We start from the raw sequence: 14,531 nt of genomic DNA on the forward strand, positions 1-14,531 counted from the left end.
CACAGATCTATCTACTTACTCTTCTTCCTGTTTTTGGAAAATGCCATCTATCAAGAACCAAATCAAATGCTACTTGCTCCAAGGAAAGTTCCTAGGGTCCATGCGAGTCAGAATTAACATTTCCTTTATCTGAATTTATACCACTGATATACCACTGTAGCACTGACTAGATCTATAGTGTATTACTGGAGAATATCTACCACAGACCCTGGAGTCAGACCACCTTGGTTCAAATCCTAATCCTGTTTCTTTCTAGTTGTAAGGAGTATGACAAGGCTGTATATTATCACCCTGCTTATTTAACTTATATGCAGAGTACATCATGAGAAATACTGGGCTGGAAGAAACACAAGCTGGAATCAAGATTGCAAGGAGAAATATCAGTAGTCTCAGATATGCAGATGACACCACCCTTATGGCAGAAAGTGAAGAACTGAAGAGCCTCTTGATGAAAGGGAAAGAGGAGAGTGAAAAAGTTGGCTTAAAGCTCAACATTCAGAAAACGAGGATCATGGCATCCGGTCCCATCACTTCATGGGAAATAGATGGGGGAACAGTGGAAACAGTGTCAGACTTTATTTTTTGGGGCTTCAAAATCACTGCAGATGGTGACTGCAGCCATGAAATTAAAAGATGCTTACTCCTTGTAAGGAAAGTTATGACACACCTAGACAGCATATTAAAAAGCAGAGATATTACTTTGTCAACAAAGGTCCATCTAGTCAAGGCTATGGTTTTTCCAGTAGTCATGTATGGATGTGAGAGTTGGACGATTAAGAAAGCTGAGTCCGAAGAATTGATGCTTTTGAACTGTGGTGTTGGAGAAGACTCTTGGGAGTCCCTTGGACTGCAAGGAGATCCAACCAGTCCATCCTAAAGGAGATCAGTCCTGGGTGTTCACTGGAAGGACTGATGTTGGAGGTGAAACTTCAATACTTAGGCCACCTGATGCTGCAAAGAGCTGCCTCATTTGAAAAGACCCTGATGCTGGGAAAGATTGAGGGCAGGAGGAGAAGGGGACGACAGAGGATGAGATGGTTGGATGGCATCACCGACTCCATGGATATGAGTTTGGGTAGACTCCAGCAGTTGGTGATGGACAGGGAGGCCTGGTGTGCTGCAGTTTATGGGGTCGTAAAGAGTCAGACACACTGAGCAACTGAACTGAACTGAAGACAAAATAAAACATAGTCATAAAACAAGTTCCTCCTTGAGGGTTATAGTTAATATTCTGAGACCCCAGCCAGGTTGGAATCAGGTTGATAATGTTGACTCCCAAAATACCACCTGATTATCTTATTACCATCCAATCAGAATAAGGTCCGCAATCTGATCAGGCACCCTGCTTCCCTCCTGCTTCCCTAGCATAAAAGCTAAAATTCTACCTCAAATTAAAATAATCCTTTAGGACATTAGTTTGCCATCTTCTCAGCTTGCTGGCTTTCCAAATAATGTCATTTTTCCTTATCCCAACTCCTTATCTCTCAGATTACTGGCCTGTCATGCAGTGAGTGGTATGCAGTAAGTGATACGCGCTTACACACAGAAACAAATAACACCAAGTATTGAAGATTATTCAATTAGTCTCATCAGTTAGTCACATATGAATGAAATTATTTTTAATCAACATATGGTATCTAAAATTAAATCTCTTAGTACTTTGAGCAAAATGAAAGGTCTAATCACAGGTTAAAGTCAAGAAACATTTGTCTCCAAATCCATGTATTTAATATTTGACAGAAGTCTCATTACCAAAATTCCTTTTATTGTTCCTTCAGTGAAATTTAAGTATTCCCAAAGTCCCAAAGCAAATGTTTTTTCTTAATTTACCAACAGCTGTGCTTTGTCTTCTTCTGGTCTATTTAGTAGAAAGTGAACTAACTGAAGTAAAACGTCATCATTAAAACCTTTGACATCATTATCTTCGATTGTTTCATAAAGAGGCTTACTTTGTGTCCCCCAACATATATTTTTACGAGGGTTGTTTTGATCAGCTTGCGCAGTCAGTGCTAAAGTGTTTAACTGGTAACAGAAAAAGGAGAAGTATTTTCCATCTGTGATCACAGCCTGAGAGACAAAAGGTCGAGTAACGTCTGCTTCACTCCAGAATCCTGTAGAAGAAAAGTTATGCTGAAACTTATATATAGAATATATTTTATCAAAACAAAACACACACACTAGAGGATATAAAATACCTCCTATAATCTGGATATTTTACCTACCAAATTTCTAAAGATCTCAATGTTTTCACTATCTTCTCCATCCTAATTCTATATTCCATTTCTGCATCAAGAACTATTTCCTTCCTTCTAGGATCCACAAAGTTCATGATACACTTTTTCGACAACTTTGGACTTCATCAGATTTCAACCTTAACTCATTTCACCTAAGAAGAGAAGTGAGCTCCATTTATGCAGATGTCTCCACATCATTATTCACCAACCCTAAATATGTTCAAATTTCCCTTATACCAGCAGCATCTACCATCCAATAACCATTACAGACATTTATTTCACCACATCTACAAAAAAAAAAAAGCCCTCAGAAAAACCCTTGACTTTCTAAGAACTTAAACCAGGTAGTTATCAGATGAATTCTATGTCTTAATTTGTAATTCAAAATCGGTTTTATGAGTTGTTTTCATTTTGCCTAGTGTATTTTATGTTATCATAAGGTTCCAGGATATCTGAATATCTTTATTATTCAAATTTTCTGGCTGTTTCTTGGTCCAGGCTGACTGGCTTTCATACTTTTAAATTCAAGGGGTACGCAGTAAGTTGTAAATTTTGCCACATATATATTTTAAATCAACTTTAATGAATACAGCCAATAAACAGTATTGTTAAAATACAGAATTATAATATAAAAAGTACTTTATTTTTTATGAATAAACTATGCCATTCTAACATCTTCAATAAAGTTTCCTCTTAATTTTTTTGATTGTTTACTTGTATTCCTATTCTTATCTATTTAGTTCTATTATAAAGACATAAGTCAACAATGGTGAGTATGAGGTTAAAAATACATATACAAAGGAAATAAAGGTGAATCTGGCAATAATTAAATCACTGTTAAAACTCCTCCTGGATGTTTATATAGGAGTAGCAATGGCACCCCACTCCAGTACTCTTGCCTGGAAAATCCCATGGACGGAGGAGCCTGGTAAGCTGCAGTCCATGGGGTCGCTAAGAGTCAGACACGACTGAGCGACTTCACTTTCACTTTTCACTTTCATGCATTGGCGGAAATGGCAACCCACTCCAGTGTTCTTGCCTGGAGAATCCCAGGGATGGGGGAGCCTGGTGGGCTGCCATCTATGGGGTCGCACAGAGTCGGACACGACTGAAGCAACTTAGCAGCAGCAGCAGCAACCTAGGTATGCATTCTATTACTTCTGGTTTTGTAACAAAAGTCAAGTGGTTCACAATGGGCTCTGAAAGTCCTCTGTGACATGCCTCCAGCTCCCTCTATCTCACTCCAGCTCCCTATCTTCATTCTTCCACTCCCTTTCTTCATCAGCCTTCATGCTATTCCTTAAACACTTCAAGTGTGTTCCGACCTCAGAGCTACCTGTCATGCCCTTTGCCTGGAAGTGTCCTTCCCACAAGTTTATGCAAAGATGGCTCCTCATCCTCAGGTCTCTGTTCAAATGAAAATCTTTAGAGACCTCCCCTGAATTAACTCTAGAAGTCTAAAGTGCTTCTGCCCCATGCCTCATTTATACCTGCACCCTATGCATAGTCTCCCTTTCATCTAGTATGTTCTCTTCAGAGCATCACCACTAGTCAGAAGATTCCTTGAAGGAGGGAATGGCTATCCACTTCCACTATTATTGCCTGGAGAATTCCCATGGACAGAGAAGCCTGGTGGGCTACAGTCCATAGGGTCACATAGAGTTGGACATGACTGAAGTGATTAATACTTTCAAAAACACTACATGTTTACTATCTTTTACTATCCCTACTATAATGTGAGCTCCAGGAAAGCAGGATCTCTCTCATTCAACACTGTATCTCCAAAGCCAACAGTGCCTGGTATGCAAAAACCATAAGCCATTAACTGAATGAACTGTCTCCCAATCTATACCCTAGATATGGTCCTCAAAGAAATTATACATGATAACTGTGATTTTATCTAAAATTTAATCCATGAAAGCAGTTCATTTTCTAGTTTCAGAAAACTGTTATCATCTAGAGTTGATTCAGTTAGCTCGTCTTTGAAATATTTGAGAATATCATCAGAAAAAAAATGCATTCACACAAAAATGGTCAGAGTAAAAGATGACAGTAACTACCAAATTGTCACTAACCAACTACAAATGTAAAATATTTAATTATGGATTTTAAAACAATTGCATTGTGTGCCAATGCAAGTTTTCAAAATGTTCAGTTCTACCTACGTTTTATCCTAAAGAAAATAATTTGACCTGCTAAATTCTTAAAAGGTTTTCCAATAACATTGATGCCATCAAACTAGTTTTACCTTGATACATAGCCTGTGCTCCAGTCCAAGCAAAAAGGCTTGCAATAGCATTAGCTCTAAAGATGACTTCTATCTGATCAGCACAGTTTTGTTTCAAAAGCCGTTCCCTTTTTAATTTGTCAGGTAGCAGATGAAACTGGGTATGTCCATAACAGAGTGGATCTGCTGTCCTTGTGCCTGAGAGCAAAATAAAAACATTTCAGATAAAATGCACAAGTAAGGAATCTAGAAACACGTCCTCAGTATTTACTTCAAACGCACATATCTCCTCTACTCATTACGTGATCAGCACTCAAAATACACAAATGGAAAGCTTGGTTTACTTATTGTTTATAAAAAATTTCACCTGAAAGTACAATCTGCCAGCTATCATCAGTCCAAAGAATATATGTAAAATTTATAATTCCCTATTATGTCAGTTTTCTCAAACTCCTTGGTCATCATTGGGAACTCTGTCATCCTCCTGGTCATATTCACCAAAGGATGCAAACATTTCATAACTTTAAAAACTTCCTTTATAATGCTGACATTCTTGATTTTAGTGGAAAGTGTTTTCAACCAAAAGTTCCCCATAATTCACTCTCCAAGACCACCACAGTGATTGATAGAGGACTGATAAAACAGTTCTGGAGGACCAGCATACAGCTGCTTTCTTAAAAATGTTTTTCAATCAGCTAGGAATTAATAAACAGAGAAAAAATAGCCAAAGTATAAGCTGCATGAGGGCAGAGATTAATTTTTATATTCCTGATGGTTATCATAGTGTGTTACACAAATGGGAGGCTTTTGTTGAAAAAAGTCAATCACTACCTCAAATTCAGCTCTATACTTTTCCATTTTTGAAAAAAACACACTTTTCCATATAAATAACAAAGTAACAAAGCATAACATGTATAACTATTTTTTATGTTTTTTAAATTATGGTAAAAGTCACATTAAAACATACTATTTTAACCATATTTAACTGTACAGTTCAATGGCACTAAAGGGATTAATCTCCAAAATAAACAATTAGCTCATGCAGCTCAATAACAAAAAAACAAATAACCCAATCAAAACATGGACAGAAGACCTAAATAGACATTTCTCCAACATAGGCATATAGATGGCCAAAAGTCACATGAAAAGATGCTCAGCATCACTAATTATTAGAGAAGCGCAAAAGAAAACTACCATGAGGTACCACTTCATATCAGTCTAAATGACCACCATCAAAAATACACAACAAATGCTGAAGCTGTGGTGAAAGGGGAACTTCCCTACACTGTTGGTGGGAATGTAAATCTATATATTCACTATGGAGAACAGCATGGAGATTCCTTAAAAAATTAAAAACAGAAATACCATGTGACCCAGCAGTCCCACTCCTTGGCACATATCTAGAGAAAACCAGAATTCGAAAAGATACATGCATCCCAATGTTCATAGCAGCACTACGTACAAAAGCCAGGATATGCAAGCAACCTAAATATCCTTCAACAAAAGAATGGATAGAGAAAATGTGGTGTGTGTGTGTGTATACATGTATGTGTGTATGTGCGCATGTGCGTGCCCAACGGAATATTAGTCATAAAGAGGAAAAGAAATGTGTCATTTGCATGGACCTAGCGACTTTCATGCAGAGTAAAATTAAATCAGAAACTATAACTTTTTTAACCTTAAATACTGTAATTCAGTAGAAACATAAAATTTTAAATGGTAAGTTGAAAGAATACTTTCTTTCAATTTTCATGTATGTTGCAACCTGAGATGAGTTACATTGCTCATGGACAGGCTGAACTTCTTGGTCATCAAAAATTAATTATGCAAATTTGCACAGGACACTTTGAACACATTTATTAAAAGAGAAACTTACCGATAAAGATGGCATTTTCATATTGCCGTTTGAATAATGGGAGTTTGTCTGGCTTACAATTCTTAACAGGGATTTCTACAGGTACAGAATAATCCAGTGGCACAAACTTAAAGAAAAAAAGTCATAAGTAAATTCACAGCAACACTAGCATATATTTTACTCACATTCTTAATAGTTAAAAATTTTAAATGATTAAACTCTATCATCTAATGATGGGCCAAATCTAGCCAGCTGTTTTTCCAAATAAAGTTTACTGGAACAGTCATGTAAATTCATTTACATATGGTACAGGACTATTTTTACATGATAAGAACTGAGAATGCAAAAGAAACTTATGGCCCCTAAAGCCTAAAATATTTACTATTTGGACCTTTGCAGAAGAAATGTGCCAACCTCTCACATGGACAAATAGATAATACTCAGAATACACTTGCTTTCTCCAAAAGAACTGGATACCTGTAAAATGAATACTTCTAGCTGTAAAAATGTGATTTACAATGAGATAGGATAGTTCACTATAAATTATAATCATAAACTATCATCAGTATTTTTATATTAAGAAAATGAAAAGATTTGTATGGTCCTAAAAACTGATGTCTTAATCTCACTTAAAATGATTATCTGACCTCTGCAGAATATACAGTTAAAAAGCTGAAAAAGCATTTCAGATGAGATGTACTCCAAATACACTTGGAAGGAAAGGGCTCTACCCAAAGCTTTTTATCCTTCCTAACCCATTACCTAGCACAGGGGTCCCCGATTCCTGGGCTACGGACAGGTACTGGTCCACGGCCTGTCAGGAACCGGGCTGTAAAGCAAGAGGTGCGCAGCAGGTGAGCAAAGCCTTGTCTGTATTTACAGCTGCTCCCCGTGGCTCACAGTACTGCTTGAGATCACAAATGACAGTGGTCTTAAAAGTATGTTTGAGACAACTTCAAATCTCCATATGTTTAGTCAAGGCGGATTGTCAAACTGCCACAAAAGCACTGCAAAGCCTACTTCCATTTCCTACATCCGATCTTTGTGAAGCAGGGTTTTCTGCAGTGACAGTAGGCAAAACGAAATTACAGATTGGACAAAAGCAACATACTTTTGGTGTCACGGTCTCCTATCACCTCTAGATGGGACTGTCTAGTTATGGCAAACAAACTCAGGGCTCCCACTGACTCTGCATTATGATGAGTTCTATAATTATTTCATTATATGTCACAATTTAATAATAATAGAAATTAAGTGCAAAATAAATATAACACTTGAATCATCCTGAAATCATTCCCTACCAACTCCTGCCCCAAGTCCAAGGGAACACTGTATCCCAGAAAATCCAGTCCCTGGTGTCAAAAAAGTTAGGGACCACTGATCCAGCATGCTGATACTTCCTCTTCAACTGTCAACAGACACATAAGCAATACATCCTTACCTCAGGGAGTTGTCTGGATATTCGAATCTGGTTGTGTGGTTTATCGTTTATCTGGTATCGCACAGCATCAACTCGACCTTTCCGATGACCACTAGGAATAATTTCTTCACCTCGCAACCAGTAGAAGTGAACTGGGCGGTTACAATCTATCAAAAGATATTCAAAACATTTTTATCTGATAATCTGAATAAATCTAGTTATTCTCAGAATACCAGGCTCAGCAATACAGAATTCAAGAACTGTGCTAATTGAAAATACACCAAGAATTACTCTTCGGTGTAAGTTAAAGTTTGAATTATGTGATAACTTAAACGATCACAACATAAAGATAATGCTTAAACTGTCATTCTCTACCTGTGCCACAGTACACTAAGTGTTGTGACCAAAGAGGTTTCTCAGTTAATAAACACAAAATAAGAGCAACAGCAATCTCACTCACCAGATATAAAAAGTTTAGTAAGAGTCACAGCTGTCTCATGAATTACTAATTCAATCTTCACAATAATTCTCAAAGGTATGTATAGTTGCCATCATCTTCATTACATACAAGAGGAACCTAGGTCTTGAGCAGATTAAGTCAACTTTCCCAGGCCATCAATCATGAGGAAAAGTCTGTGATGGTTCCCTGGAGACCACTTCATTACCAACTGGCAGGGAAGTAACAAGCACACTACAAGACTCAGTTGAACATACACCTACAGTTATAGTAACATTAACTTAATATTTATTAAGATCCCTACAGGGGTGGCAGATACAAAATCACGAATGCCTCAGAAACACTGATCTTTAAAATACTATCCATTAATTATTTTTCAAGCCTGCTTTTAACAGTAAAACAGAAGTTGCCGACTGTTTATTGGAAACCCAAAATGAATGGGTTTCAAGCCTGTCCTCCAATTCTACCAGCAATAGGTTCTTTGACTAAATGAACTTTATGACTCTGTGCTTTGGGTTTGTTTGGTTTTTACGAAAACAGTGCTACCTACTGTAAAGTTATTGTAAGGATTAAATTTGGCACATATAAAATACAGAACAAGGTCAGGCATACAGGAAGTGCTGAATATACGTTAGGTATTTTAATCAATATCATCTTTAATCTTAACAGTTCTATGACAAAGTGGTACTATTATCGTATTCTCACCTTGAAAATGAGGGAAAACGAGGCCAAAATCGGTTTATAAAACGCCAAAAGGTCAGTAACTTGGTGGAAGAGTGAAAAGGCAACCCCAGGTCTGTCCCGCTCTCTAGAAGCCCCTTCTTTTAACCAACACTACTCTTCCATTTGGCTGGATCTTCCCGAAACAGTACAGTTAGTATGTGGAAGTACAGACCCGGCAACCCAGTCTCCGGACGCGGCTCCTAGCTAGGAGCGAAAGGACTGGGAAAGAACTGACCAAGCAGAAAGAAATGAAGATGGGGCAAATCTGGCCCAAAGAGAGGCCTTCCCAGGCTTCCCAGGTGGCGCTAGTGGTAAAGAACCCGCCTGCCAATACAGAAGACAGGAGAGCCGGCTCCATCCCTGGGAGGGGAAGATCCCCTGGAGCAGGGTACGGCAACCCACTCCAGTATTCTTGCCTGAAAAATTCCATGACAGAGGAGCCTGGTGAACTACAGGCCACGAGACAGCAAAGAGTCGGACACTACTGAAGCGACTTAACAAGCAAGCAAGCACGCACCCACGGTCCCATACTATCCCCCACCTCCTCCGCCCCGAAAGGCGGCCCGAGGCTCACCGAGGGCGGCGGCAGCCAGGACGGGATTGTAAGCGCTGAGCAAGCCGGTGAGGGAAGCTACCAGTTGGTCCAAGAAGGGTGAGGCGACGGTGGAGCGTTCCTGGTAGATGGGAGCACGCTTCTTACGCCGCAGAAAGAAGTGCTCCTGCAGGAGGCAGTCACAGGCGGCGGCGCGCAGAGCAGCGAGGTCCAGAACCTGCGCGGGCTCCCGATCTGGCTGGGCAGGCAGCGGCGGTAGCCCCGAGAGGAACACGGTCTTGGTGAAGTTCTGGTACCAGCGGTCAGCGTTCAGGGCGAAGGTCTGCGGGTAAACCACGTATTTCATGAACTGCATCTTGGTAAGAATTCGCAGCTTCTCGTCCACCGACTTGGCCGCATGCACCGTGGCGTGCCATCGCTCCACTCGCCGCTGTCGTGCTGCCTTGCTGTCCGCAGTTAGGGAGGCCACGATCGGCGGGTAGCGCGCGACTGGGGCCGCCTTGACATCTGATCCGGTCACTTCTGGAGCCGTGACGGCGGCCTCGGCCGCTGTGTGCAATGACAGCCCTGGACCTCGGAGCACAAACCTCCACGACCTGGCCGCCGCCATCTTTTCCCGGTTCAGTCCCAGAGGTCAACTTTAGCAATTGTCCCTGCCTTCTTGCCGTAAGGACCAATCAGAAGGTGGAATCTGAGCCGGTTTGGGGCGGACGATTCTTATTGGGCTTGAGAAACCTTACGTCATTCACTTCTTAGCCAATCATAGAGCTTGTACAGCTTGGCTTTTTTCGTGAACCTAGGAGTTTGTTGTTGAAAGGAAGAACTCGTGCACCGATAGGTTTTCCGAGATGTGGCGGGGAGGAGTGAAACTTTTAAATAGGGTATGCTGCCTGTTTAGAAACAGGGCAAAATTTTTGCCAGAAACACTTTAGGCACATTCTTGAGCGAAACCTCTTTCCCTTGGCTAAATTTGCTCATTTCATTTTTGGATATAATGACATCACTTTTCAATTTTAGTTCTTGGGGTTGAGACCTGTTATTGAAAATACTGACCTAACATGTTTTTTGATACATGCTTACTTTTCAAATGATGAAAGCATCACTCATAGATGACTAGTGCTAATTTTTAGGAAAATAATTCCATATCAATCTCTATGCTAGTTGATACGTAGTTTGTTTAATGATATAATTCACAAAAAGAGGAGTATACTTTTACTTGGGTTTAACTTTTTTAAAAAAAGGAAATAAAAACTATTAAGGAATTGTGTTTAAGTTTTGCATTGTGTTAAAAGCAGTGATTATTTCAACATAAGTTGGTGCCTACTACTCTGAGCTCCTTGTGGTAGGGACTATTTTATTTTTGATTCTGCAGTGGCCAATGAACCTTACATAGTGGGTGCTTACCAAATATCTGCCGAAAAAATTCATCAAAATCAGTAAAACTATTAATATAAGGTCATTTCAGGTGATTTATCAACTCGCATTCCTATCTTAATTAGGAGCTGGAATATTTATTTGGATTTACTGCAATAATCCTTGAGGGTATTAAAAACCAAACATTTTGCTTTATAATTTGTATTCCTTTAAGGTATAACAGGTGATGCAATTTAACTCTAAAGTTGCGAGTGTATTAAACTGACACTTAGATACCATAAATTCATTATTTTTTTCATTAAGTCATTAATTTTTGAGCAAAGGCTCAAAGAAAGTGAGGAGTGAATCATGACTAGACTAAAGAGAATTCTGTCAGAAGGAATAGTTGGCACAGAGGCCCTGAAATGGGGATATGCCTGAGATGGGAATGGTGGGTTGAAGAATAAGAGGAGGGCAGTGTGGTTGAAGGGAAGTGATGGATGGGGAGAGTAGTAGGAAATGGAATTAGGATGGAAAGAAGCCAGAATTTACAGGTTCCTAATGGCAATTTCTAGGATTGCTAGGACTCTTACCTAATACTCAGAGGAGTAAGAATCCAGTGGAGTGTTCCACTCAGAGGGATGCATGGTGTGACTTAGGTTAAAAAAAAAAAAATTACTCTGTGTATTAGGCTTTTTAATACCATAAGCTAGGAAACCCTACAACAGAATTTTCTCATGGTTCTAAAGGCTGGAAATTCAAGATGAGGGTGCCAGCATATGTGGGTTCTGGTGAGAGCTCTCTTCCTGGCATGAAGTCACCTCCCTACTAGCTGTGTCCTCACATGGTAAAAACTGAGCTCTCCTGGGCCTCTTATTATAAGGAGAGAGGCTTATCAGATTAGTGCCCTGTCCTTAAGACCATGTTTAACCTTAATTTCTTCCATAAAACCTCTATCTCCAAGTACAGTTACACTGGAGATTAGAGCATAAACATAGAAATGTTAGAGAGACACAATTCAGTCCATAATACTCGGACTGATTTGGAAATAGATTATAAAGCATCAAATTTGGAAGCAGAGAAATCAATTAGAAGACCGTTTGCCATATTTCAGGCAAATCTCAGTGACTTGAAGAGACAATAGCAGTGAAGATAGTGGGAATGATCATAGATCTTGAATTGAATGTAGGTAAGAGAAAGTATCTAAAATTTGGGGCCTAAGCAGTGGGATGAGAAAAGGCCAATGGGCAAGAAACGCATTTTTCCTTTAATCTCTCATCTTTTTTTGGAAGGAGAGAGGGCAGCAGGAAAGTGGATTTAAGATTTGGGGAAGGAGTAGAATCTGTGAAACATATATTTATCTATAAATGTTTATTTAGATGACATTCTCCTAGAAGAAAATGGATATTATGATCTTCCCTATTAAGGTTGTTACTGGCCTAAGATTTTAAGTATTATAGATAAGGGACTTTCCTGGTGGGCCAGTGGTTAATAATTCACCTTCCAATGCAGGGGAAGCAGGTTTGATCCCTGGTGGGGGAACAGAGAGCCCACGTGCTGTGGTGCAACTAAGCCTGCCTGCCACAACAACTGAGCCTTTTCATCCTAGAACCCACACACCACAGCTAGAGAGAAGTCCACATGCTGCAACCAAGAGCCTGCAAGTGGGACCTGATGCAGTCTAATAAATAAATATCAAAATAATACTAAATAAAGTATTCTGGTCAAAAACCATGACATTCTCCAGTGGCTTTTTGAAACCTGCTTAAGTTATCACAGTCCTGGTGATATGTGCTTGTGCTAAGTAGCTTTTAGTTGTGTCTGACTATTTGCATGGAGAAGGCAATGGCACCCAACTCCAGTACTCTTGCCTGGAAAATCCCATGGACGGAGGAGCCTGGTACGCTGCAGTCCATGGGGTCACTAAGAGTCAGACGCAACTGAGCAACTTCACTTTCTCTTCACCTGCATGCATTGGAGAAGGAAATGGCAACCCACTCTAGTGTTCTTGCCTGGAGAATCCCAGGGACGGGGGAGCCTGGTGGGCTGCCGTCTATGGGGTCGCACAGAGTCAGACACGACTGAAGTGACTTAGCAGCAGCAGACTATTTGCGACTCCACGAACTGTAGCCCGCCCACAAGGCTCATTTGTCCATGGGATTCTCCAGGCAAGAATACTGGAGTGGGTTACCATGCCCTCCTCCAGGGAAATCTTCCCAACCCAGGATTCAAACTCACGTCTCTTATGTCTCCTGTATTGGCAGGCAGGTTCTTTAGCACAAGGGCCACCTGGGATTTCTAGTGAAATTGTTCCTGAACATTTTGTATTGAAATACAAATTATTTAATTAAATTGCTATGTTTTTATTTCCTCCTATATTATATTGGGGTTATTAGATAGATAGATTCAACTTCCTGGGTATAGTAGGTTATCTATAAATATTATTCCAGGACAGTAAAGTGAGGGTTATAAATTATTGTTATAAAAAGGGACCAGCGGGTCTGATACGGTTGAGAAATTTTAACATAGAAAATCTATATTTATAGTTAGATATGAGGGCTTCCCTTGTAGCTCAGTCGGTAAAGAATTTGCCTGCAGTGCAGGAGACCCAGGTTCAATCCCTGGGTTGGGAAGATCCCCTGGAGAAGGAAATGGCAACCCACTCCAGTATCCTTATCTGGAAAATCTCATGGACAGAGGAACCTGGTGGATGGCAGTCCGTGGGGTCACGAATAATCGGGCATGACTGAGCGACTAACACATGAGAAAAAAATGAAAATAAATGTTTTTCTTCCACAGATCCAACATATGACAGTTCCATGCATCTATGGAAGTATGTTGTCTTCCCTAAACCATTCTCTTTGCTGTTTTGAAATCTCTCATTTGAGATTCAAGCTCAGCTCCAGCACTTTAACTTTCCTTATTTAGAAAAGTAAGTTAATAAAACCCACCTTACAAGTTTGCTATGGGAATTTAATGATGTGGCGTATGTAAAATGATACAGAACATTTGCCAGCTACCAACCAGTTTATGTGTGCCAATGTTCTTAATTCCTTCAGCAACACTCTAAATCAGAGCCTAGATTTTCCCGATATAAGGGATCTATTTGCTCATGCTTATTAAGGGCCAGAACCAGCATTAAACCATGATCTGTGACCACGAAGCCCATGCTCTTTACACCAGTGGTTTTGAAAACTAGAATGATGAGCTCTAGGAATTCTTAAAAGGTGAGAAATCAGCTTGCTAAGCTTATATGCAACTTTCAGAAATAATAGGAAATTGAGATAATATGAAATTCACCTGTATCTACTTAACACAAACTGAAAGATTTCAGAATCGTGTGCATTTGTTTTGACTAGTCCATGAATTTTCCTATCTCACAAATAAACAATGAGAGAGAAATGGAAATATTTCCTTGTGGCCTCAAAAATCTTATCAGAGATACAGGAGCATAGCAGAGTTTTAAGTTTGAGAAACTACAGAACAGAAGGTCATAGTGGACTTCTTAATAATAATGTTGACTTGATCTCAGAGGAAAACCTAAGTCAACTCAAAAGGACATAGATTATGGAGCAGAATGGAGAAAGTTGACTCTCATGTATATATTTGTATCATGTATACATGTATCAAGTATATATGTCAGCAAATAATCATGTATCTAATTCTACTTCCAAGAAATAAGAGCACTTTAATTTCCATGATCAGGATA

At 39.6% G+C, this 14,531-nt stretch overlaps 1 protein-coding gene across 1 annotated transcript; it reads right to left on the reverse strand.

Annotated features, from left to right (window-relative positions):
- On the reverse strand, window positions 1,605-10,126 carry MRPS30 (mitochondrial ribosomal protein S30). The gene is made up of 5 exons (XM_018065760.1): window positions 9,491-10,126; window positions 7,758-7,903; window positions 6,338-6,443; window positions 4,483-4,659; window positions 1,605-2,111 (listed from the first exon to the last, which is right to left on the reverse strand). The coding sequence occupies exons 1-5, from the start codon at window positions 10,077-10,079 to the stop codon at window positions 1,822-1,824; spliced, it is 1,308 nt and encodes a 435-aa protein (XP_017921249.1). The 5' UTR covers window positions 10,080-10,126; the 3' UTR covers window positions 1,605-1,821.

The sequence above is a fragment of the Capra hircus genome, chromosome 20, assembly GCF_001704415.2.
Source record: "Capra hircus breed San Clemente chromosome 20, ASM170441v1, whole genome shotgun sequence".
NCBI lineage: Eukaryota > Metazoa > Chordata > Mammalia > Artiodactyla > Bovidae > Capra > Capra hircus.

Coding starts and splice junctions, on each gene's coding strand:
- MRPS30 (XM_018065760.1), bottom strand. CDS start 10,079: ATGGCGGCGGCCAGGTCGTGGAGGTTTGTGCTCCGAGGTCCAGGGCTG. Junction 7,904..9,490: donor CCTGGCTGCCGCCGCCCTCG/GTGAGCCTCGGG, acceptor ATCTTTTGATAG/ATTGTAACCGCCCAGTTCAC. Junction 2,112..4,482: donor AGCACAGGCTATGTATCAAG/GTAAAACTAGTT, acceptor TTTCTTCTACAG/GATTCTGGAGTGAAGCAGAC.